We start from the raw sequence: 26,551 nt of genomic DNA on the forward strand, positions 1-26,551 counted from the left end.
TAATAGATCAAATATTATTTAACTGACATGTTTGAAGTTTTGCGTTCGAAAATGCTTGAAAAACCAAGAAAAACACAACTGTTTATGTAGTCTGGTTCCCTGACTCCAATAAAGATAAAATGGATCAATTATAGATGTCGGAAAATTGTAAGATAAGGGAACCAGTCTAGCTTGCCTGCACCCGTTCATGAACATGTAACCAGTAGCAAACAAAATTTGGACTGAAAAAAAGTGTAAATTTGAAGCAGTAATTGAAAAATAGTTAGGTTTTTCCAACAGTGGTCGGCCGACCACCGTTGGAAATGTATACAAAAATACCATTTTCTTGAAAATGACTCGACACCATGTGCCATAATTATACAGGTGCCACAATGCTTTTGACTGTCATTTACCAACATCCTAGTGCTTTCAACCAGTTACACTATATGCAACATTTTGCATTTTCCACACACACAAAACCTGGATATATGTCCTTGGTCACAGTTAAAGTTAATGTAAAAGATTTTTAAACATTAAACAAACAAAAAACTACCAAATTGTTATGAAATACTTTAGTTGACTGTAAGTGAATCTCAAGCATCCTGTGAAAATCCTGGCACCTGGTGTGCTGTCATTTTCAAGAACAGTGGAATTTTTGTATCAATTTCCAACGATGGTCTGGTGACAATTGATGGAAAAAGTACTGCCCCCAATTAACCAAATTTAGTTAGTCCACATTTTGTTTGCAATTGGCTACACATCCGTGAAAGAGTGCAAGCCAGCTAGTCTGATTCCCTAACCTGACAATTCCCCGCTGTCTATAAATTGCTCCGTTTCGTCTGAGGTACAATCAGGGAACCAGACTACAAGAACACAATTTTTTTGTGTGGCTTTTCCAGCTGACATGAACACAAAACTTTAAAACGGGTCAGTTTAACGATAATTGCTATAACACACTAAACCCCAAAATCCATCCATTTATGAAAATGATAGCAAAAGCAAATGTTGTACATGTCATTTATTACCTTTAAACAAAATTTTTCAAAAGTACCCCCCCCCCCCCAACAAGAAGAAAAAAATTGTAAATCTAATAAAATACAAAGTCGCCATCACCAGTGTTATTGCATTTGGTACTTGGAATCATGTTGGTGAACAAATTAAACAGTTTGAACAGATTGAGCTTCCATTCTATTTAAAGTTGCTCTTTCAGTGCTCTCCCAATGCTATATTTGTCTTTCCCTTAAGCAAGTAGATTTTGTTTAAAAATTGCCATTTTTCTAGCAATAGAAAAAAAAAAGTCATTCCCTTTTGAATGAGACGTTGAAAAAAAAATCCACTATGTTTAGCCTTGGATATTTACATTACACATTTTGAATTATTTGCAGCACAACAGACGTATACCTTTCTCTGCGTGTTAGTGGACGCAAAGCACCCCAAAATAAGCACATACTTTCAGATAGAAATTGAAACCAGTGATCCCGCGGATCGCACGTGTCGCCTTTTTTCGTTGTAGATCCCTAATGTTTTGTGTTCTTTATAAAAGTCGGGTTATCAGCATTTTTAAACAATGACCTCAATTGACCCCTGGATGACCTTTGACATCCAATTTCGGAAGAGTTGTCATGAACCCCCACCCAAGGATCACTCCATCCAAGTGACCTTAATATCCTTCGAATTCTGTAGAAATGTTTGAAGCATATTTGAACAATGACCCCCACGTGACATTTGACCTCTGCTATCCGATTGTGTCTTCACACCGTGCACCCAAGGGTCACTGCATCCAAGTTTCACGGACATCCCAGCAGATGGACAATTTCGTGGCAAGAGCATGTTGTCCTTTTGTCCCCATATCTAAAGATTTCACTTGCGGGGTACCTCTACCTTTGTTCGACTCCCCCGCAAGTGGTCCATGGTAAGCACACGTAAGAGATACGGTCATATAGAATTTAGGACTGATGTCCCCCCCCCCTCCCCAAAAAAAACCCCTTTATTAAGGTGACACAAAAAGTAGTTTTTTCCATATAATACATAAAAAATTGAAAAGTTGTTGGGGAAAATATGTTGAAGAGAATGGGAAGAGAACTTTAATCCGATTTCATCTGACTTAATAGTACATTAGGTCTATAGCATGACAAAACAGGTTCAAACATTCTGACTTTGAGAATAAATAAAAACAAAAACAATTTCCTTCAATTTTGATTCTTTTTTTTTTTATTCTTCATTTAAAATGAGACCTGCCAGTCTTATCAAACAGAAAAAGAAAAGGAAATTGACTGCAAAATTTGCCAGTCCATGCCAAAACCAGGAACTTCCCAGCTAACAATTGTATACTTCACTCTTTTGTTGTAAATTAAAGTTATGACATTATAAGTTTGATTACACAATCATACAGAGAAGACATGGTAAAATCTGACATTTGACATTATGAATGAGTTCTTAAAATTTGTGGGCTGCAGTTAAATGATGTTATTTCAACGATTCCAAGAACAGCCTAGTTTTGCCATGAACATCACATAAAACTCACTTTTAAGACTTTTGAGCAGAAAAGAGTTTACTGTACAGAATTTCCATTTTTTCATCCAACAATTTTCTCACACTTTTTTTTGGCATACAGTAGGAAAACTGTCTTCCAACTTTCTCTGTTCAGTTTTCCATTCAATAAAATATTTAGAAAAAGGGCATTTCTTATATGAAGACTACATCACATACAATACCATCAGTATTAAAATTCATTATTCTTTGAAGAAAATGGACAGTCCTCAACTTTTCTGAGAAATGAGAAATATTACAATGAAAATTTCACATAAAATATAAATACATAAAATATAAATATATAACATTTATTTAATAAAGACAAACACAGAGAAATGAACTTACCTGTCGTCTGCTACCTGAAAACAAAAGCTTATATTTCAAAGTTAAAACCAAATCACCAACAATTAAAGCAATTCCACATCTTGTACATTGTATATCAAGACTAAAATCCAATTTTTTCACTCCTTTTGAGTATGGCAAAAACACCGTAAACTGAAACGTTGCTCGCAGAATCCCACAGCTCCAACCCTTGAATACTCACTTGATGCTCATGCAGTTCTTCACTCTAATCCGTCATCGAAGCTCCTTCACACCTAACCTCAAATCCAAAATCCTTTATTTCTTTACCACATTGGACATCACCTCAAAACCAGAAAATACTGAATCGCACACTAATAACACAAACTCGCAGTAATGCATGGTCACATGACAGCGTCGCACTGATTTTATTGGTCATCCACATTGACAGCATGGCATTCTAGTTCAGACATGTTAACACTGAGGCGAAAATTGAAATACATTCTTACGGATGCTTCTCACTATTGCAAGCAGGCTTTACTAACACATCAACTACAATTCTGACAAACTCATCCACAGCCTTTTGATTTAAAATGGCAGTTTCTAGTACATTGTGTACACAACACAGACTTTTAAGGCTGAGCAAGTTTTTTGGGGGAGAATACTCAAACGAGGCAAAAAATCTCCAGTGCACAAATCCATACCCTGCCGAAGCGTCAGGCTCATGTCCTCAACAACGGTTCACGCTAGGGCTGTGCCAAATATACTGAGTACCCCAGTGTACTGGATCATCCACCGAATAACTGAATTAGCATTTATTTGATAAAAATGTGAGCTGTCTCGAGAAGCTGATAATAAAATGTTAGTGATGTAATTTTGCTTGTGTATTACAGACAAACGGTTTTATTGTTTGTCAAGTGCCACGTTTGTGGACAGCCTCTTTACATGCATGATTTGAGAGCTCCCGTGAGCTGAGGAATATTGGCTTGAATTTGCATCTTTATTTTTCTTTCAAATATCAGTCAGTAAGCGATCTTGAAAAAACAAATATCAATACATACACGACAGTTTTGGAGATAAAAATATAATGTAAATTAATTTTTTGCCTGAATAGTTTCTGATGTGTGTACAAAAGCCTGTGTGTATCACGCTCCTGCCCGGGCCAGAATGACCAGCCATAAATCTATCTAGAAGTCAGATTTTCCAGGAACATTTTTACATGGTTAAACAGCTGGATAGTAGGGCAATATCGATTCAACAATCCCCAAGTTTCTAGACCAAACAGTTTAACACACACTATCACTTTCTCAAATTAGTACCTGAAAATGGTTAAGCACATTGCAGCAGACTGCCAACGCACAAGTTAAAACCACAGTTGAACTTAGTTTCTTATCCCAGAGGTCATTCAAAACAATCATAAAACCTGGGTTTACAACCGCCATAGCGAAACACTGTGTTCACGTGGGCCATTGCAATGCGCGTTGAATTATGGTTGCACCGATTAGACCGGTGTATGTGTGACGTCGCGTCTTCGGCAGCGTATTGGCAAATTCCAGCTCACATCCCTTTACAGATACTTTCAGTGTATACGGAAATACCTTTGATGAGACACAGGCTGAGCATAAACATACACTAGATTTCTTTTTCACCCTCTTTCGAAAACTATCCTATTGTTTTCAACAGGTCAAATAAAGGCAACGTCCATTTCCATACATACATGTACGTGAGGCAGTGGCTGTTGAAAATGAAATATCATGATTCGTTAAATTTTGCGCATGGTCTCTCACTGATCAGGAACTATTAAAAGCACCAACCCTCAGAATGCTACACTATCTACACTTATGACAGCTGCATAAGAACCCTATCAGAACCACGGAGGGAAAAGGGGGGGGGGGTGGTGGTGGTGGTGGGGGAGGGGGAAGTGGTGGTGGTGGGGGGGGGGGGGAGGTGGTGTTGGGGGGGGTTGTGGTAATGGAGGGGGGTGGCAGTGGGGGTGGTGGAGGGGGTTGGCGGTGATGGTGGAGAGGGGAGGGGAGGTGGTGGTGGTGGGGGGGGGGGGAGCATGATGTGCCTCCTCCGAAACTTTTTGTAATAGCTTTCAAATGCTCTAGGCTCATCGCTGCAGCACAATCAATTGACGTACTGGCTAGGCAACATTCCTGTTAAATTTTAGGAAAATTGGCTGAAGCATATCAAACTTAAGATGTGTACATTGTGCTCCCTCCCCTTCCAAGAGACCCTAAATACGCCGGTCCTAATAGGGTTAAGGGCCTTTTTACACTCATTTGATACATCCTTTTTTGAGTGAACAGTGCTGAATCTTTCTCTTTTTACAGCTTCCAGACAGAAATGATGAAAAGGCTTAAACTAACACACACTACAAACACATGTACAACAGGGAAAATTAAACAAGCGGTAACAATGGGTTGAATCTTGATGTTACCGCCTTTTAAGTCACATTCTTTCATTAGTTTTTGGACACAACAGTTTTCACAGCTTACGTGTATATAATACTTGATGAGCATACACAACCATTTATTCACTTCCCTGGCTAGAAGGTTCTGTCCGAGCGAGATTCTTTCTCTGGAAGTGAACTTCACTGAAATCATCCAGCAATGATCATTCCACAAACTACATAATCCCACAGTGTTATGCATAATACCACTTTGCACTCAGTGCCAAGATACATGTACATGTAAAACTGACAATCTTCACATATAAAATTCTGGCATGACAGCTTGGCTCTCGCTTTCAAGGCATTCCCATTGTCCCATCATTTCAAGTGAAACATTCAGCACCTTGATTCCGGATAACTTTCAGTTCCTTGAATCTGCATTAGGGCAATTCCACGGTTACTCACGTTACATTTTTGATGTACTTTTGAGATTCCTTGGGCTGTAATTACCTTACTGAAAAGGTTTAATAACTGTTATCCCCATGGTAGATAGAGTAGACCTAGACCTACCTCAGCACCAAAGATGACATCCAGATGTGTTATCTATGATAAACAAGACGCACAAAATCGGTTACTCACGTTATGAAAATGTAACGTGAGTAACCGATTTCCAGCGTCTTGTTTATCATACATAACACATTTTTCTGGATGTCATCTTTGGTGCTTAGATAGGTCTAGGTCTACTCTATCTATCATGGGGATATAACAGCTCTTAAACCTTTTCAGTAAGGTAATTACAGCCCAAGGAAACTCAAAAGCACATCAAAAATGTAACGCGAGTAACCGTGGAATTGCCCATTACATTTTTTCCCATTACTTACAAGAAGTTACATGAATGCAATTCCTCATCAATACATCTGCTAGTCAATCTTCAATCCATTAGCTCTTAACAGATCACAATCTATGTTCCTCATACATACACCAATGTACATTCCAGTCCTTTACAATACAAGAGTTAGTGGGAAGATCATTTGAAATATGCCACGTCTCTCTGGTTGCCTTTTCATTAGCCCTCTTAACTTCCTTTTATTCCTGTCACTGTTTTTATCAGACCTCTTACTGGTTGTTTCTCACTTTCTAGAGTACTCCTATCATCCATTCCACTTTCTGCAAATGATTTCTGCCATCCCTTTATACAGTTATAGCAAAACACGTACAGGTACTGCATTCCTTGATAGCACACATTTCTACAGAACAAATACGTAATTAGACGGCATAATTTATGTTATGTAAAGATTAACGCGTGTAACACGGTACTGACCACAAGACATTAAATACATGCATTGCCGCAAACCCACCCCAATCCAGTGCGCAGAATCCCTCTCCACAGAACACCACTACCCAACCCACAGTCCCTGCTCTAATAGACCTTATTCAGAAGGAAGCCATGCATTTTTGATCGTGTTCCCAGAACCTTATTTTCACATACGCAATTTTGTCGCGTGTTAATGTCACGCGTATTCATATACACGCGCAAATCGAAGAGCACCTTTACATCTATGCGATGAAGTCGTGCTACGTATCATGCTAATTGCAAAAATCGCGCAACTTATCACTCATTTGTTCGTGACATTACTGCGCGACACAGTCGTATCGCGCATGTGTTAATAGGCCCGGTTGAATGGAATGGTGCCAGACTATTTATGCGGTCCAAGCCTCGCTTTGAATATTTTTTTAAAATGTGGCTTAAAAACATTAGCGTATTATTAATCACAAATTTTTTATTATTCACCAGAGTAGACTGGTATTAATTTGTAATTAACTGTATTTCATTACTTTGATTTCTATTCGCAAGTTCCAAAAATGAAAATTTTTCCTCGCTTTCAATTTAATATGGCCGACTCATGAATAAAGCCTATTAACCCCAATTTAACCCCCTTCAGTTTCCCTCAAACCCCCCCACTCCTTTCCCCTTCCACTCCCACCCTTATCTCCAGCAATTAAAATGCCATGAAAGATGAAACGCTACTTTTTGCCAAACATTGATAATATTTACAATTGTATTTACAACAATGTAGTTTTGAGTGTTACACTGCCCAGCGATATCAAAATAGAATGGTGCCTTTGCTGTCATTTGACACGTACAGTGAAGGGGCTGTTTCAAGGTACATTCCGACCTTCAAAATTCAGCGATCATATTAATATTACATTTCAAAATTAGTTGTGCTACATGCTTTACAAGAACTTCATTGAATTCAATAGAGATCACTAACCTGAGTGTGTGTTTAATCGCGAATTAACTAATAGCACAAAGCACCAAAGTAAGATGGCAAGATGCATATGGGAAAAGTCTTCCGAGTTGTCTTTTTGGGATCGTTCATACAAGTAGTCTTGGTTTCAGACCGCTTTGGATTTGATTCCCCTAATGCTGCAGGACCCTGACCAATTTGGTTAAGCCTACGTGGCAGTAGAAAGTAACTAGAGGAATCACATTCAGTCTTGGGAACTTTGGCACCCGCACCCACGAAATTCACAGCATACCTTACATGCCATATACATTATAAAGAGCACTTTTATAAAGAGGTTCTGCTTATAAAGAGCAAATTCTTAGGTCCCAAATCTCAGGTTCTCTTTGTGTTTCTTTGTTTCGCTGTCCTTTTATAACAACATTTCTGTTATAAAGAGGTAATTTGGCTAGTCCCATCGACCTCGTTATAATGAGAGTCGCCTGTATTTAACCCTAACCTTCCCAAATGCTCCGTAATCCTCTTTGCACAGTGGCAAAAATGTATGGCTGATTTTGGAGGATGCACTGTATCAAGGTCTTAGGCCGGACTTTGTGTTGTTTATGCTCAGCTGTGTATAAATTTAGGCCTATATTATACTTGAGATCCTCCGCACTGCTCCGGGATGTCACTGGCCCTGCTAAAACACATTGACAGTGATTGCTGGAGGATTTGGCAGCATTGAAGCTGTGGTCACCCCTCCAAGGACAACATTCCAGAAATAATGTATGATATTGGAGGATTGAGGCTGTATGCAATTTTGCATGGAGGAACTTGGAGGATTTTGCAGGAATTGAGGTTGCATCCTAACAAAAATGCAAGGGAGGTTAGGGTTAATCTAATGTGTGCATGAGGTATGCTCACAATTTGTTTGGTTCCCGGTGCCAAAGTTTCCAAGACTTTGTCCTCTGCCACCGCACAAACTTTACCATGCTTGCCAAGGATCTGACCAGCAGCATTCAGAGAAACAGAATCCAAATCCAGTCTTGGACCATGACTTCTGGTACCTCTCTACCACCCACTGCCTCCACTCTTACTTTCCCCCATTAAGTAACCAGGACTTCCCGTCTCCCCTACGCTAGACTGACTAGACCCCCATCCTAAGGATTGCTGCCCGGACCCGTACCCGCCGCTACTGTTTGGTGTCTGCATCACTTGATTTGACACTTGCGAGGACTGACTGCCTTGCGACAAGGAACCCTGAGATGGCTGTGACTGCTGCTGCGGCTGCTGCTGCGGGGGCTGGTTCCCCTGCTGCTGTTGCTGCTGCTGCTGCTGCTGTTGCTGCTGCATGCCTTGCTGCATACCCTGCGCCAGCATATTGCTCATCATGCCCCAGCCTGCCTGGCTCAGCGCAGCCAACATTGCCTGATTCCACGGAAAGTTGCCCATTTGTCCTGGACCTTGCCCGCCTGGGTTACCCCCCATACCACCCCCCATGCCGCCACCCATACCCCCACCCATGCCCCCACCCATGCCTCCTCCCATACCCCCGCCAACATTGGACGTATTGACCTGGTTCCCTGGTCCCCCTATACTACCTTGGTCTCGGTCCCGGTACCCGTCTCCGCCTCGTGGGACAATCTTGCCACCTCCCCGTCCTCGGCCCCGCCCACTCTGGGGGTAGTCCCCTCGGGAGTAGTATCTGCCTTGGTCCGAATATCCTTGAAGGGAAAAGAGACAGAAATCTGAGATCAGTCCTATTTTCCTTGAAATTTTTGCAATGAACCTTCCCAAGTCCACCGCCCTGTTGGGGTTTTAGTAGTAAGTGAGGTCAGTCTCAAGTTAATATAAGTCCCAAGCTCAAATGGAAACTATTTAATAATCCTGGATAACGAGAACAACTGGGGTAATGTAGCTTGCCCAAGGACACAACATACGGTCAGCGGCTGGATTTGCATCCCTGAACCTCTGACTATGTGTCACAAACAGAACCATTAGCCCCACCCCTCCCCCATGACCTGGGTACACCCCATGCTGTTTAGATATTAAAAAGTACTACTGGGTTAACTGCCTCCTCTTCCCATACCCATGTCTTCAGTATCGCCCATGTTGCTTGGGGTATTGACAAGTACCTGCATGTACTGGGTTACCTACCCCCTCTTTTCCGTACCCATTTCCTGGGTAAAGCTGATGTTGCTTGGGTATTCAGGAGTATCTACTGGATTACCTATCTCCCCCTCCTCCATGTCCAAGTCCTGGGTATAACCCATGCTACTTGGGTATTAATGAGTATCTACCAGAGTTGCTGACTCGAGTCATGTGACTTGGACTCGAGTCGGACTCGAGTCGCTATTTTTGTGACTTGTGACTTGACTTGTAAATACCAGCTTTGACTTGTGACTTGACTTGGACTTGCAAACAATGACTTGTGACTTGACTTGGGATTGCAAAAAATGACTTGTTACCAACCCAAGTCAGACGCTACTCGAGCGACCCAATACACTTTAATTAAGCTATTATACTTTTAATTAGCTTTTTCATTCCAGAAAATAGACCTCAGTGACTGAATCCAGTAAAATGAATAGTTCCCACTAGTTTCAAAAGTTTTCAATAAGACTGTCACAACAAACTACAGTTTTCAATGACCAATTGTCTCTTGCTTAATGTATTGGTTGAACAAACTTTGAAAGGAAACCCTTTCATGAAAAGAAAGCAGGCCTTTGTCAATTGCATGTAAAATACCGGATAGCCTAACCCATTGGTAGGCGTTTAGTATACATGAAAATTGAACAATAAAGTGTTAGTATACTACATGTAATCGAGTGAGTGGAGTCTTTTTTTCACGGTCATCTCAACATTTATTTCTACAATGTAAGGTAAATTTATTAAAGTATACAAAGAGCTAATATCCGACAGATATGTGATAAACTACAAGAATAGTAATTGCAACACATTGAAAAAGGGGAATTAAGGAGGCATGTTCAAAATAACTCGTAAGTTGACGCCAGGTTAATTCTTTTAGCTTTTACAGCTGGACAAAATAATGTGGAACTCGACGTGTTCTTGGACAAAGATACTTGTGACTTGACTTGTTTTTAGACCAAATGACTTGTGACTTGACTTGTGACTGGACCTAATGACTTGTGACTTGACTTGTGACTGGACCTAATGACTTGTGACTTGACTTGGACTTGCAAACAATGACTTGTGACTTGACTTGGACTTGCAAAAAATGACTTGCTGCCACCTCTGGTATCTACTGTGTTACGTACCCCCTTCTCCATGTACCCATTTCCTGGGCACAGCCCATGCTGCTTGGGTATTAAGGAGTACCTACCTCCCCCTCCTCCGTACCCATAACTTGGGTAATGGTCATCTCCTTGCATTCTGATCTTAGGATTCTTGGGCTCAGCGCGATTCACTTGTAGACTGGTACCCTACACGCATTAAAAAATGGGGTCAGAACAAAACGGAGTTAAACAAGGGCCCAACTTCATGCAGCTGATGACAGAAAATACTACTGAGAATATTTTTGTCACTCAGCAAAAATGAGCAGAGAAACAGTATGCGCAAATACGCATTGCCTGAAATAGTGGCTGGTTTATCAGTTACTCCCTTTACTGCCCGAAACGCCCAGCACCGCATAGTTTAACCCTAACGATCCCCAACCAGCCAAACTCCAACACCAGGGTTTGTTGGGATCTGTTAGGATGAGTACTGCACTAGAAACTGACTGTGCTTTATGTGGGGTTAGGCATACCACACATAAACAGAGTCCAACTGTTGATGTGCACAGTTTACCATATGGTGTTGGGATTTGCAAGGATGAGGAAGGTTCCTAGTAAATCACCCTAGGGAGTTAGGGTTAATGGATTCTTCAGGTTTGTACATGTACAATGTTTGGGTTAATTTATGTTTTGCAAACCTTTCCACTTCCATGTGGGGAGTCAGGTTGGTGTAGCGGTACTTTCCTCGCCTTCCACCGCTGTGACCGGGGTTCGAATCCCGCCTGCGTCAATATGTGGATTGGGTTTTCAGTCCCTACCTGATTCCGTGGGTTTTCCTCAGAATACTCTTCTGGGCTTTTCCTCCCACCTCTAAAACTGTAATTTCTTCACATTGTCTTCTCTTTACTGGGACCCATGGGAGATCAGTGGATTCCACTGAATGGGCTACCCAATTAAAATAAGAATTGAATAAATAAACTCTGCAATTTGCTTTTGCTCAGCAACAGATCCACAAAATTGGCCCAAGCACAATGTGTGTTTCCTCAAAGGTAAATGTCATATCTACAGTCTAAAAAAGATCAATACATATATCCAAAGTTAGGAAAAGCAAAAATAAAAACTAATTTACCTTGTAAATGTGGTCTTCACTGGCAACAACTGTTGCCACATCAGACCTTAAGAATGTCACAAACCCGAAACAGCGATACGGCTTTGGGATGTACACATCTGTGACTTCACCATATTTAGAGAAGTAGTTATACAGGTCTTCCTTGGTCATGTCTTGTGGCATGCGTCCAACAAACATCTTCTTGGAGTCTTGGGAATTCTAAAACAAAGAAAAAAGGCTCATGGACTCAATTATACCAAATTGAAGAGTGAATGGCAGTGGAGGTACATTGATTCTGGTGGTGACGATTGTGGTAATGAATGCTGTTGATTTTGAGGATTGGAGAAGTAGCTGCAATGATCTGGGTGATAGTTGCTACATGTATGGTGGTGATTACTGCGATGATAAATAGGGTGATAGTTGTTGTGGTAGTGATCATGGTGATGATGATTTGACAGATAATTGTGATTGTGCAGCTGATGATATTTATAATAATTTGGGTGATAATTGCTATGGTGATTATCATGATGACAATTGAGGTGAAAGTAGCTACCGTATGGATGAGTTAATGTCAGTGATTGAGATGATCCTTGTGAAGGTGGTGATTATGGTGGTGATTATTGAGATGATAATGGCTTAAAGTTTTGATGATAATAATAGGGCTGTCCGGAATATATCGAATATTCAAATATTAAATCATCAACTGAGTATTGAGATAGCTTTGCTGGTTCGAATATTCAAAACATTAAAAAAACTACACATGTACATGTATGTAAACACATGACTGAAATGTTATTTTAATCACTTTATTGTCAGATGCCACATTTTGTTGACAGTAACTTTTTTGGTCGATGGCGGTTCATTGCACTTATCCTTTTAGCAGGTTAAAGCCACTGACAGTTATAACATACTGACTGCAAAACACTCCTGCAGCCCAAAACATGGATCAGACCCTGCCCAAATTTTAACCGATGTGCTTTGCGTGCAGCTTTTGACAGGTGCCGCCTGCAGCTGCAGCTGGCATGTGTAAATTTGAGAGCTGAGTTTCAAATATTCGGGTATTCGGTCCAACACAGTTTTGAATAATTGAATACTAAATTATTCGAAAATGGACAGCCCTAGATGATTATGGTGATTGTTGTGATGGTGGTGATCTTGGTGATGATAATGATTTGGCTAATTGTTGTGATAGTGGTTACGATGGTATACAAACAGTGAATGTTTGTGAGTGCAATGGTAAGAATAATTGCATCTGTCACCGAATGAAATTATTCTTTCCATTGCACAAACGTGAAACATTCATTATTTGTTTAATATAACACCTGAATAAATCCCCGTCATCTGATTGGCTGACTTTGGATAGCCAATTTATTCAAGTTTAAAACTGTTTAAAAGTTTGACAAGTTCCGAGCCATCATATTTAATTTATGTAAACTGTTCAACAGGTTGAAACTATCATATTCAATTGATCTCGATTTAAAACTGTTCCACAAGTTTAGAACTCAAACAGTTCAACAAGTGCGTAACTTTTATTACCAATTTATGCATGGCAAGTTAAAAGCTGTTCCACAAGTTTAGAACTCAAACAGTGCAACAAGTTCAGAACTTTTATATCCAATTTATGCAAGTTTTAAAGCTGTTCCACAGCGCCACCACCGGCAGCAGTCAAACCGTGCAATGGAAGTTCTATTCACAGTGCAATAGAACTTCCATTGCACTGTGCGCCGAGCGCCGCGCGCGCGCTGTGCGTTGGGACGAATAATTCATGACATGTTATCAACGACCCACCAATCAGATGACGGGGATTTATTCAGGTGTTGTATAATAATGACTGCGATGATACATGTTTCTGCAATGGTGATCAAAGAGATGATGACTGGGTGATAGTTGTGATGGTGGTGAAGGGGTGATATCGATTGGGTTGAATGATAGCGTTGTCTGAGTCGATGGTAGTGACGATGGTAAAAGTGACCATGCTATTAGAATAATTGTTAAAATGAAGACAAGGATTGTTCTATTAGGAAGACTCTCATCAATGAAGATACTCTGGTTCTTACCTTCGAGTCTGGTATTTTGACGTCACAGTATCTACCATCAATGTTGTGCCTCTGTGATACCACTGAGCTTTGCACTTTGTAATCCTTGAATCTCACAAAACCAAAACCTTTGGATTGGTTCTCCAGATTCTTCTTGATCTGAAACAAGAAAAAAAAAATCTTCAATGAAAAGTTGTTTTGAATCAATGCGTCTACCCAGGTTCAAATCTGACACACTGTATGTGGAGGATTTCAAGTATAATCTAAGTTTAAATGTATGCACGGTTGAGCATAAACAAAAAATGGTCCGGCCCAAGACCTTGACACAGTGCATCCTCCAAAATCAGCCATACACTTTTGCAATATAGTCTCAATCCTGCAAAATCCTCCAATTTGCAAAGAGGATTTAGAAGGTTAGGAAGTAACTTTGTCACACAGAGAGTTACTGAACAAGAAAAAATAGCACTGTGGAGAGCAGTGAAGCGTGACCCAATCTGCCTGATTGGGCTGAGCTTAGCTCTACAGAATTTGTGCAGGAAGTGTTAAGTCCGCCACACACCTTTTCCCATTTTACCGGATCACCAATACTTTTATTTTTTAACCATTGCGGAGACTGCAACGCTACCCGCACACATGCTCGATTCTATTCTATAATCGGTCACATGATGATCAGTCACGTGATGACAAAATGGCAGCCATCAATTGTGAATCATGTGAATGCCTTCGTAAATTTATCTGAATTGCTAAGATAAAAATCTGAGTGCTGCCCGCACACCTTTCTGGTGAAATCAGATGCGAAAGAATCAAACATGTTTGATTTCATCAGGTCGCCCAGTGTGTGGTCAAATCAGTCTGATTTTTCAGCACACACATTTTCGATCTGTATGTGCGGTGGCCTAATGAGCAGTGTACCAGTAAAATTGGAAATCTGTGCTGTAGGCTTTATCCAAGCTCCATAGAAGATTACCTCAAATGAGGTTCTGAAAAAATTTGAAGGATTGTTTAGAAGACTGTCGTGTACAAAAAATGTAGCTTTAGGCCTAGTGTTCATGAACAGAGTCAGCAGGCTTTACATTTTGCCAGCTAAAACAATGTTGCATCAACCCAAACATTCATTCTGTGCCAAGTGGTCCTTTCAGTCAAAATCAAACAAGTGATTGTTTTCAACAGTTAAGAATTCCATAAAAGCAGGATTGACTAGCTCGGACTATTTATTAATAACTTGATACAGCTATGCTTGACTCCAGGTGAATGATAAAACAGCTGTGACCACAACTTGCAGGGGTCCGCTCATTAGTCCGACGCCTCATAGCTCCGACGCCTCATAGCTCCGACGCCTCATAGCTCCGACGCCTCATAGCTCCGACACCTCATACATGTAGCTCCGACACTTCATACCCCCCTTTTTCCGACGTCGGACATACACCGCGTTCCCACTTGAATTGGAAAAAGGTGGATCAAGATCCGGCATTTTAGTGTGATTGTTATCTTACCGCAACGAAACCGCAAGACGCGTTCCCACTTATGCTTGATCCACCTTTTCGTACGGAAATGTTGGGTCCGAAAGGTCACTGAGTTCGGAATTACGCGCGCTCTGTGGGAGTGCCATTGTTGCATGGTTGCATGCTAGGCCAGGATGGGTCAGTTTTCAAACAGCACTATCAGAATTCACAGACAAAAATTACGTGAATTCACCAACATAAATCACGGACCTGTAGAATAGAAGATCCGTGCGTGCATAAATTAACAGGTGAAATCCAACAGAGCCGCTCATTGTGTGACATCACGGCAGAAACCAATGCATCGATAAGGGATTCCCTGGTTCTGAAGCTTCTCATTGGTAAGAAACGGTCACATGATGTACTACGACATCATTTTCCAATTTTCTATAATCAATACTTCAGATTTGTCACCTCCGTACGTACCGCGTTATCGGCACTATTCTCATCGCATACTCGTAAGCTTTTCCATGATTCTGTGCCAAAGTGAAGTCTTTTGGTGAGTGCGGACTCAGAGTCATTTATGGATGGAAAAATAAGTAAAATTTCAGGAATGAAAAAGGTTTAGTAATGGACTAACACGCAACAAAAATAAGGCCTATAGTGTAGTTTTAGGATACCACGTGCGCTTTTGCATGCGCGGTGCTAGCCCGTAGTTCAGCGGTTGTTTATTGTGCATGTTGTATACGCTGGAAATGTTCACATGAGCTACACGCCTGTAAACGTGTTTCTTCGTTCATGAGACCGCAACATTTTCGCGCCACTCGTGCACCGGGCGGATGTTAACAGGTCAAATTGCCGGATCAGATCCACCTTTTGCGTTCCCATCTGATCGTGATCCGGCAATTGCCGGATCTGATCCACCAATTGGGGGATCTGTATCCTGGTCCAGAGGTGGATCAGAAAAGGTGGATCTGATCCTGATCCACCTTATAACGGTTAGCGTTCCCACTACACACAATTGCTGGATCTGATCCACCAATTGGGGGATCTGATCCGGCAATTTGGCAAAAGGTGGATCAGATCCCCCAATTGGTGGATCAAGTGGGAACGGGGTCTTACAAGGCTTCGGACTTATTAGGTGTCGGAACAATGAGGCCGAATAATTCAATTGTAAGCCTCATAAGTTCCGATGCCTAATAAGTTCGAAACAGGTGTCGGACCTATGACGCGTCGGACTTATGATACGGCCCCAACTTGCCTGCTTTGTCCCAGTTTGACTAGTCACAGTGCTTGCATGACAATGACATATGATCTGACTGCTGGTGACTAGCTTTTGTTAAAACGTATGGAAGTGAAAGTGAATTTTCGACTGTCTGTGACTGCTTAGAAGCAGGAAGGTTAAGCAAGAGTGGTATTAAAAAGTATGTCACTTTGGGACCAGGATTAGGAGTTGCCTAACCCTGACATAACCCACAGACCATCATCATGTCAACCTTTCCCAGGTATGTTTGTGCCTTCCACTTAGTTTGTCTCATTGTGCCCAGGTATCCCACTCGGCGCCATCAGCCTTTGACCCTTAATAAGGCTTAAATGCGGCATGACATAATCAGTCTTTTCTTACTCTAATTTTTGTTTCAATAGGTCTATTGATGCTCCGTATTCAAATGATGTAGTAGTCTTTTCGCAAGCAGTGATTTTCGTTGATTAAGATGTTTATTTTGTTTTCCTTAAAAATTTGAGTTTTTAGGAATAAGTGAGACCTATGGAAGTGAAGCCAGCAATGTCAAAATTCCTGTCCAGTTGGTAAATAGATAGCTACATTTTTTTTATTCACAATTATTGATTTGCTCTTTATCAGTATGATTCGGGTTCAATTTTCATGGCAAATAGAAAGCAACGAATATTCCTTTGAAAAAATGTAGCCCAGTTGATTATATGGTGAGTTTTATTGGAATCTTATTTTGAGTATATCTTTTCGGGGTTTAACTTTGGGAAAACTCACATAAGGGAAATTTTGGACATTTTATGCCACCATAGCGCCAGAGTATGTTGGTAACATGCGAAGACTAGTGGATGTCTCACACTGAGCATGTGCAGCAAGTAACCCCCAAGTGACTACACCGGCAATAGGCTATGAATGTATACGTGTGTCCACACAACATGCACATACCTCACACATGAGAACTTCACCGAAATTCTTCTCAAAGTATTCCCTCATGCTGGCTACCGTTGTCTTCCAAGCCAACCCGAGCACTATCAAGTCCACTGTTTTATTCTCTACGCGGCGGGTTTTAGCTGAGTTGTTCTCACTGCTGTCATCGCCTTTGCGCTTGTTGTCTGTGAATACCAGAAAAAAAACAAAGTCAGTATTCAGAATAAATGCAACACACACTCTCTTATTATGAGATAGGCCTATTTTTGGCAAAAGTGCTTGTTTGTATACAGGTGTGACATAGTCCACCCAAACTGACAACTTGTAATGACACAGCGCAGCGTATTCAGCGCGCCAAAATGACATACATCATGATGTACATACAGGTACTGTTTCGCGATGCAAAGTATACAATCTCCCCTCTATCCGGAATGGTCGAGCCGAATGTAGAGTTGACCTGCTGAGGTCACGCGAAGATCAGCGCAACGTACTTAAACACACACATGAACTACTCCTAGTCCTAGAACTATGAGGCTCCACGTAGTGGAGCCTCATAGATCAAGAAGCCCACAAAATTGCCTGCAGCACAAAACACTAATAAAGTACAAAAACGTCCATCAAAATGGAGACATTTCACACAGAACCGCTGCACAGTTTGCCACTATACTCCGTACTTTATCTCTCGACATACTCACGTATCATGTGCAGAACTAACATAGGTGGATTCTGTCGGTTTTTAGGCCAAAATGATGAAAAATATGCCCTTTCCGCACTGAGCCAACCTGACACTTGAAACGTGCATGCATATGATCGAGCGATGATTTTCGGTTCGCTCGGAGCGTGTTGCGGGGGGTATGGTACATGTACTTGTACGCATGCACATACTATCATTTCGCTTGATAGTATAGTGGAGCCTCATAGTTCTAGGAGTACACATGAACATGACCGCTGCATTCGTTGGATCAGCAACGCAAGGCTGGTGAGTAAAGATTCAGATTTTCCACCCAAAATTTTTTGTCCCATGATCCAAATTTCAATCGTTCTAAAACATTTCAGAGTTAAAGATCAACCAGTTCAACTTTTTGGTGGATTTGTGCTTCAGAAAGTGGAATTTCAGACAAAGGTATTTCATTTAGCAAAGGGCATTTCCAAAAACCATAGCGTGCTGACCCCCAAAAAATCACCATGCTAAGAAGGCTGATGGAGAGAAGCCTTCTAATTCTAGAACTTAACGGAAAGAAGCCTTTTAATTCCACAAGTAGTCCCCACCCTGTTCATCATGTTCATAATCATTCATCTTAACCAAAGAAATATTCAGGCATCAGTATTTTGTTTACATGTTCTCAAATGTTTAACTTGACTTTTAAATTTCGTTTACCTTGAGAAACATTTTCAAGGATAGGTTTATATTGTGATAAAACAAAGTAGCATTTAGGGTGTGTTCCCTTTCTCAACGACATTTAATTTCTGTTCATGTCTTGACTGTTTTGGTTTTAAAAATAAATTTATAAAAGGAAAAAAATAAAGCAAGTTGAAAAAATGAAGATAAGTAGGTGGTCCTACCTTTGGGGAAGACTGCTATATAAAGGTGGTCTCCCCACACATCATCAGGCGGTTGTATTCTTCCCTCCACGACCCGTAGTCCCCTCAGACTCCGTGTACCGGGGTTGCGGTACTTGAGGCCCGAGGCGCAGGGGAACTGCGCTGTCAGCGTGCTCAGCAACATCGTGCCATCCGGCTCGACCGGCAGCTCGATCACTTCGGGGTCCAACTCGTCCTCAACGACACGGATATATGCCGCCATATCTAGGAATTTTACAACAATGGGTTGCTATAAACATTCACAATTTATTCTCACCATGTAATTACATTGAAAAACGAGAAAAAGTGAAGAAATTAAGATTTTCTTGGCGACTTGGTTTTACAAATTTTGTTTTGATGGCTAGGTGCAATATTTTTTACTATGTGGACAACGGACTGCTTAAGTCAAGGCACCAGACTTAATTCCACTGTTGAGGGCGCTCTATTCAATTTACGATAATCAGAGAACACTACAGTCTACACTGAACATTATCAGCCGCGCTGTTAAAAAACGTTAGTTGATGGTTTCATTTCAAAAAGAGGAGGATGAGGGCCTTTTTATTTTTTTATTTTTATTGAAAAAATAGGCAAAAAAAAAAAAATATTCATATTGAGCTGACACGATATGTGCCATAAAGAGGAGGAGGCCCTTTATATTTTATAGTTCTAGTAAATGTCTGCTCACAACTTGAACATTCAGTAAAGCTATTCAGAAGCATCTGAACTTCTGAAACATCTTTTAATAAAAAAAACCTGTTGCCTTAAATTTAAAAAAGGCGGGGATGATCAACTAGCACTATTTTTTACTTTGCCTTAGTTTAGAGGCTCATCAAATTACTAATAAAAAATATTGACAGTCCTAATCAGATACAAATGTAACGTACTAAGCCATGTCATAGTTTTCACTTTTTGGGGGTTAAAGTAGTGAGCACCTGATAGCTTGAGTAACTTTTTTGAATAAGATGGTGCATACCTTTAATTGTTATAAATGATGGTCCAAGTGCAGGTTCACTGCTACACTGCCGGACCCGCCCACCCAACTCGCTTCCCGACTGATTATTGATGATAACGGCCATCCCGATCGGGCTCGTGTTTGTTTATAACCAGCAGAATTGAAATTTAGCCTTGCATTTCCTTTTTGTTATCTTTACGATGTTTTCTTACGCTACAAAGTGTTACTGAGGCCGGGTGATTATCATAACGTGTTTTTCTTTCTAGTCACAAACTGAAACCGTACAGACCGTCTTCAAAGTTGAAAATCGAAGTTTAATTAATCGGCGATTAATTAGATGCAACTCGGGTGTAATATGCCGCTGTGTGACATACAAACCAACATCGACAATGGAGATATTAGTAAGGAGTTTGTGCTTCAATTAGGACAAATTATATCACACCACACCTCTGGAAAGGTAAGACGGGATCGCAGTCGAAACTGCACGCAGTAATCTGAAAATTATAGGCTTGCTCGCACCGCGCGCAGCGGAGCGAGTCGGCTACTGTCTACACTGTAACAACAGACAAAATGGGTTGATATGCAGACCAACTGGTCAGCATATCAACAGGTTAAACTCTTGGGCAAATTCTTCCCAATAGTTGGAAAATGTTTACTCAAATTAGGTAATTTCAAACCAATGTTGGATAAAATTATGTTGCCCAACAGTGTTTTTACCCATCATTTTTTTTACAGTGTGGTTACAGTGATGATGTAGATCGAGGAGGGGCTTGCACCCCCCACCACGTTTAGCCGCTGAATATATGTTATACTAGTAAAAAGGGGCCAAAAATAACAAATGGAATGATAAACCGGTTCCTAAATTTTATCTTAAAATAGCCTTAGAATACAAGAGAAAGCATCGCACAAGGCTGGGGCATGCCCCGGATATAGCAGGGCACGGGGGTACGCCTTCAATCGACCCCCCCCATTCATATCACCCCACCCCACCCACCCCGCCCCACCCCAGCCCACCTCAGCCCACCCCACCCACTTTCCTGAAAGCCCCCGAGTTGTTTACTAACCATAATTGTTTCCGACTATGATGAAGAATTCAAAAATGCACCATAATGTCTTACATTATGGAGAAAATGTGTGTACAAGCATTACATACGCTGTGTGGACTTCCGAACAAAAGAGGTCCACATAAATAGCAGCGACGTTGCGTGGACTTGCCCACGTCTACACAGTGTTTCCCCATTTCTGGAAAACAGGTTTAGAGGCATTTTGGGGTTACGTTTATGTGTGGCAGAATGAAGAGAAACACTATGTAGAGTGACTGCCTATCCATGCGTATAATATACTGATATTATCAGACACAATAGCAGTCCTCCAATGTGACGTCAAATGCAAGGAGTCTATTTTTCTAAAAGCCATCAAATTATGAGATAAAACTGTAATTTAGAGCCAAAATACTTTGATATGTCAAAAAGCTGCAGCTGTTAATTTACACAAGGTTCAGTGTACGTGTATGACCATTCTATTGTTTTATATTTTGTATTTCTTGATCCACCAAGGCGGCTACAGTGCGTGTCCAAGCAGGAGTGAGGATGTTCATGGGTGCTGGACCGGCCTCAGCTCCCCTCATGTTGATTCAACTTCACGGAGGATTCACTGATGGTGACACCAACAAACAGATCTGCGAGGCCCTCATCCAGTGTTCAACTAAGGAACTCGGCATCCGTGAAGACCGGTAAGATTCTCTGCATCTAGATCTGCCGAACTATAGAAGCGCCCTCATTGAAAAAAAATTGACCAATTATTAATGACTGCACTTTTATTAATTTCTTCTTTTCAGGATTAGTTTGGTGTTTCACTACCTACCCCCAACTCACGTAGGCTGGTCTGGGGGCCGACTAGTGGCAGATGTTTTGCCGGAAACCAGATTGAAGCAAGTAATGGGCGGTGCAGACTCCTGAACACTCAGTAGCAAGATGAACAGAGTACAGATGTCATGCATACAAACGACAACTTCATGGCAGCAAGAGACGTTAAAAAAAAATTAAAGGAGACCCTCTATTATAAAAGTAGACATAGTGTACCATGGGCCTCTGGGTCATCCTTTTCCTATTGGAATGAAAAACAAAAATAATATGGCCCCTTCTCGCTTTCTTTTATCAAATAACACCCTATCCCATCGACTTCGTTTTCGGCCGCGGCTTTAAGACAGTGAGCATTCACTTTAACTGCCGCTGCAGAGAATCGCGTCGATCAAACATATTTCGAAGACATTTCATTATAATACAATATATTAGGTTCGACGTTTGAAACAATAATAACGACCCTGCGCGAGCAGTTGCATAGGGGTCATTCCATGTCAGACCAACGCACTTTTTTACCTCATGTCATCCGATTTTGATAAAAATTGCTGTGCTTGTAGGTCCTGATGAGCAATGAATGCACACCAATTTTTAGCCCGATCCGACCTACCATGTGCAAGGGCGGATCCGGGGGGGGGGGGGGGGGGGGGGGGGGCAAAGGGGGCCATGCCCCCCCCCAAAAAAAACAAAACCAATTTTTTTTTTATTTGTATGTAACATCGCAATAAAGGCAGGCAATGAGTACACCACCATCTTTTCCTCAAAAAAACATTGGTTAAAAGTGGTCAGAAATTGCCTCAGATCGCACCACAGAGCATCTAGAATCCAAAATTTTTTCGGGGCCCAAAGCGGGCCCCGAACCCCACGCCGTAATTTTTTTGACCCACTTTTTTGGGGGACCAATTTTTTTTTTGGGCCCCCCCGAATATTGTGTTCTGGATCCGCCCTTGACCATGTAATCAGGGCAGAAACCATGAAAAATTGACATTTTTGAGTTAAATACCACCCTTTTGATAGAAATATGTCAAAACCATGTCAATTTTCATCGAATATATGCGAATTTGGTATTAAAATAATAAGAATTGCATGCTCAAATGAACTCTTTTGTCAAAATTAAATTTTGTGTGTGAAAAGGAGGTCACTTGACTTTTAATATGTTATCGTGACCTTTGACCCAATTTATGTACTAATGTATCATTCCAAAAATCAACGAAATGAAAATGACTTGATAGAGCATGTCTTCCTCTATCAGAATCTACTAAAAATCAATTGGGGTCTTCAAAATTTACAACTGTATGACTATTTTTGTACAGTTGGTGGGTTACAAATGGGTCAATTTATAGACTTTACATTAGAAATCTACCCACACAACTTACTATTCTGTTTCTAAAGCTACTTAAATTAATCTTGCTTTGCGAATTTCTCATGTTTAGGGCTGATGAGGTCTAACCAGACTCATAATATAAATTATCAGCAGTGGCCCACCCAGGATTTTGCTTTGTGTGTGTGTGGGTGGGTGGTGTGTGTGTGTGTGGGGGGGGGGAGGTGCCTCATAATTTGTTTGGTTTCAAATTTCTGTAGAAGATTGAAAAAAAAAAGAATTACCCAAAAATCAAACAAACAAATTGGCATTGGCAACCTTGGAGGGGGGGGGGGGGAGGGGTGGGTTCCAGCCCCTTGAGCCCCCCCCCCCCCTCCCTGGTGCCACTGATAATTAGTTATCCCACGAGCGCGCTTGGAATATGAAACAATGCAATGCTACTGTGACCCATATGCCACCCGACGCACTACATTATTCCGTGTTCCACAAGCGCAAGTGGGCTAACGAATTTATCTTCAAGCAAACTTGACGTCGAATGCTTGAGAGTCGATTGTCATTAGCAGTTACTGTTTAGGGTACGCAACAGCTCTATACTTTCTATCCAGACCCAGTACAGCGGACACACATCCAGGTGAAATTTGACTCAAAGGAAAAAATTGCCAAGTCTGTGAGACTCATTAAATTTCAAGAAGCGCAGTGATGAATGAGTAAGGTAACTTTGATTGCGATATTGAGTATTATCTTCAAGCAAACTTGAATCCTAGACCCTGATTAGTCCATCTATAGCAACGACAGTGTGATTTGATATAATATTGCACAGCTATATTGCACCCCAGATATCGAATGTATATGTACATGTATGTATTGTGTTCTTTTTATTTGCTGCTGAACGGTCCGATACACTATGCACCTACATCCCTCACCACGTACAATGTACGCATTCGACGTCAAGTTTGCTTGAAGAAAAATTCGTTATGGCTCGTGGAACACGGAATATTGTAGTGCGTCGGGTGGCATATGGGTCACAGCAGCATTGCATTGTTTCATATTCCAATATTCCAAGCGCGCTTGTGGGATAACTAATTATCAGTGGCACCGGGGGTGGGGGGGGGGGGGGTTTCGAGGGGGTGGAACCCACCCCCTCCAAGGTTTTCAATCTGTTTGTTTGATTTTTTTTCAATCTTCGCCAAAATAAGTAGTACTAGTAATTACAATCCCTCCTTCATCAAGACTAAACAAGATGCTGAAAATAACATCCAACTTAATAACAGCAATGATAGTGTTATTAATGAGCCTTTTAACATTGATGAGGTAAACCATGCCATCGATGCTTCTAAGTGCACCACCCCTGGTAAAGACGGAATTAGTAATATGGTCATTAAACATCTCCCCATCAAAGTTCGTGAATACCTGCTTATTATATTCAATATGATTTGGCACACTTCCCAATGTCCCGTGCAATGGAAAGAAACTATTCTCATCCCAATTCTCAAACCATTCTCAAAGATCCTGTCAACCCTTCATCCCACCGACCTATAGCCCTCACCTCCACCTTTTGTAAACTGATGGAACGAATGATTAATTGCCGTCTTCTCTGGTACATTGAAACACATGATCTTTTCAGCCAACATCAGAGTGGATTTAGAAAAGGCCGCAGCACCAAAGACCACATTATCAATCTGGAGTCATCGATAAATAAAGCCCGGGCGAACAAAGAAAGCACCCTTGCTGTTTTCCTAGACGTCGAAAAGGCCTACGATATGCTATGGCGCAAAGGGGTCATCATCAAACTTCAAGCCATGGGCGTATATGGTCGCGTTATCTGCTGGATTAACAACTTCCTCAGCGACAGGAAAATTCAAGTAAAAACTAATGACACCCTCTCCTCAGAAAGAATTCAAGAACATGGCGTCCCTCAAGGCATTGTCATCAGCCCCTTTTGTTCAATATTGCATCTTTCCCACCACATACCAGATGTTCACATGTCCCAATATGCCGACGATATAGCGATCTGGAAGTCAAACAGAAACATCCCATTCATTCAAAAGAAAATCCAAAAAAGTCTCAACAATATCCTTTTATGGTGCGGAAAATGGGGATTCAAGCTCTCTCAACCCAAAACGATAGCGATCCTCTTCACAAACAAACAGAAATCTAATATTTCTCTCCTCCTTCAAGACCATAATATCCAAATCCTCCAATCAGCTAAATTCCTGGGTGTCACCTTTGACAGCAAGTTAACCTGGAAGCACCACATTAACAATATTGTCACTAAATGTAAGAGAAAACTTAACCTTTTGCGTTGCATTAGCGGAACTACATGGGGCGCTGACTGTAAGACACTTTTCCAGTTATATAATGCCCTCATTAAACCGATCCTTGAATATGGTTGCGAAGCTTTTGATTCAGCTTCAGCCACTATCAAACAGAAGTTGGACAGTATCCAATACCAGTCCCTCAAACTCTGCACTGGAGCCCTCCAAGGTTCACCTTTGTATAAACTTCAACTTGAATGTGGCGACCCCCCACTGAATCTTCGTCGCCAATTCCTAAGTAATCTGCACAATATCAAAATAAATGCCCATAAAAAACATCCTAACCACCATCTCCAACAGGACAATTGGCAGAAAAACTACTTCACAGAGAAATGGAGACTAACTGCTCATAAAACCCCTTTTGAAGCTAGAATTACTCGATACCCTATTGAAACGTTTCCTTTAATCAACCCTTTCCCATATTGGCATTATTATAAACCTAGTATATCTACAGAAATTGTCTCCCAGGTCTCGCATATAAATGATATCAACATCAGAGGCAGTATTAGCAAAGAAATTATTAACACTGTCCGGAACAATTCACTCCAAATCTATACTGATGGTTCCTTTAACCCCGATTTCAATACTGTTGGCTGTGGCCTTTATATTCCTCAACTCAAGTATTCCAAAAGCATCAGACTTAACAATGGCATCTCCATATTCACAGCTGAACTTTTTGCTATCCTTCTAGCTCTAGAATGGATTGAAGATGTCAAACCCATTCATGCATGTGTGCTCAGTGACTGTCTCAGTGCAATTCAAGCCATCTCGAACCCCATTCCTCAGAATAAAATTATCTGTGACATTCGCCATATCCTCATAAATATACAGCACCAAGGCAACATTGTTGTCTTCGAATGGGTCCCTGGCCACTGTGGAATTCCTGGTAACGAAAAAGTTGACAAAGTTGCTAAATCTGGCGCAAAAAAGCCAAATGTCGATCACAATATCCCCTTTTCTGATACCGAAATCAAAAGATGCCTTAAAAATGACCTTATAGACCAATGGACGAAAATTGTCCCAAACCTTGATCCGACTAAACATTTCAAACTTAAACCCTCTTTCACCTTCACCAATTGGGGTAAAAGACGCCAACAAGAAATCCCCCTTCACAGACTTCGGCT

The 26,551-nt window shown here is 41.1% G+C and overlaps 2 protein-coding genes across 2 annotated transcripts; one reads left to right on the forward strand and one right to left on the reverse strand.

Annotated features, from left to right (window-relative positions):
• Window positions 1–7,082: 7,082 nt before the first annotated feature.
• Window positions 7,083–19,359, reverse strand: LOC119720814 (TAR DNA-binding protein 43-like). The gene is made up of 6 exons (XM_038190666.1): window positions 18,963–19,359; window positions 17,418–17,584; window positions 13,827–13,964; window positions 11,791–11,988; window positions 10,772–10,871; window positions 7,083–9,155 (listed from the first exon to the last, which is right to left on the reverse strand). The coding sequence occupies exons 1-6, from the start codon at window positions 19,201–19,203 to the stop codon at window positions 8,503–8,505; spliced, it is 1,497 nt and encodes a 498-aa protein (XP_038046594.1). The 5' UTR covers window positions 19,204–19,359; the 3' UTR covers window positions 7,083–8,502.
• A 928-nt stretch (window positions 19,360–20,287) lies between these two features.
• Window positions 20,288–21,890, forward strand: LOC119720917 (macrophage migration inhibitory factor-like). Its single transcript, XM_038190784.1, has 3 exons — window positions 20,288–20,389; window positions 21,489–21,664; window positions 21,770–21,890. The coding sequence occupies exons 1-3, from the start codon at window positions 20,288–20,290 to the stop codon at window positions 21,888–21,890; spliced, it is 399 nt and encodes a 132-aa protein (XP_038046712.1).
• Window positions 21,891–26,551: the final 4,661 nt, after the last annotated feature.

The sequence above is a fragment of the Patiria miniata genome, unplaced genomic scaffold (assembly GCF_015706575.1).
Source record: "Patiria miniata isolate m_02_andy unplaced genomic scaffold, ASM1570657v1 HiC_scaffold_9, whole genome shotgun sequence".
In the NCBI taxonomy this organism is placed as follows: Eukaryota; Metazoa; Echinodermata; class Asteroidea; order Valvatida; family Asterinidae; genus Patiria; species Patiria miniata.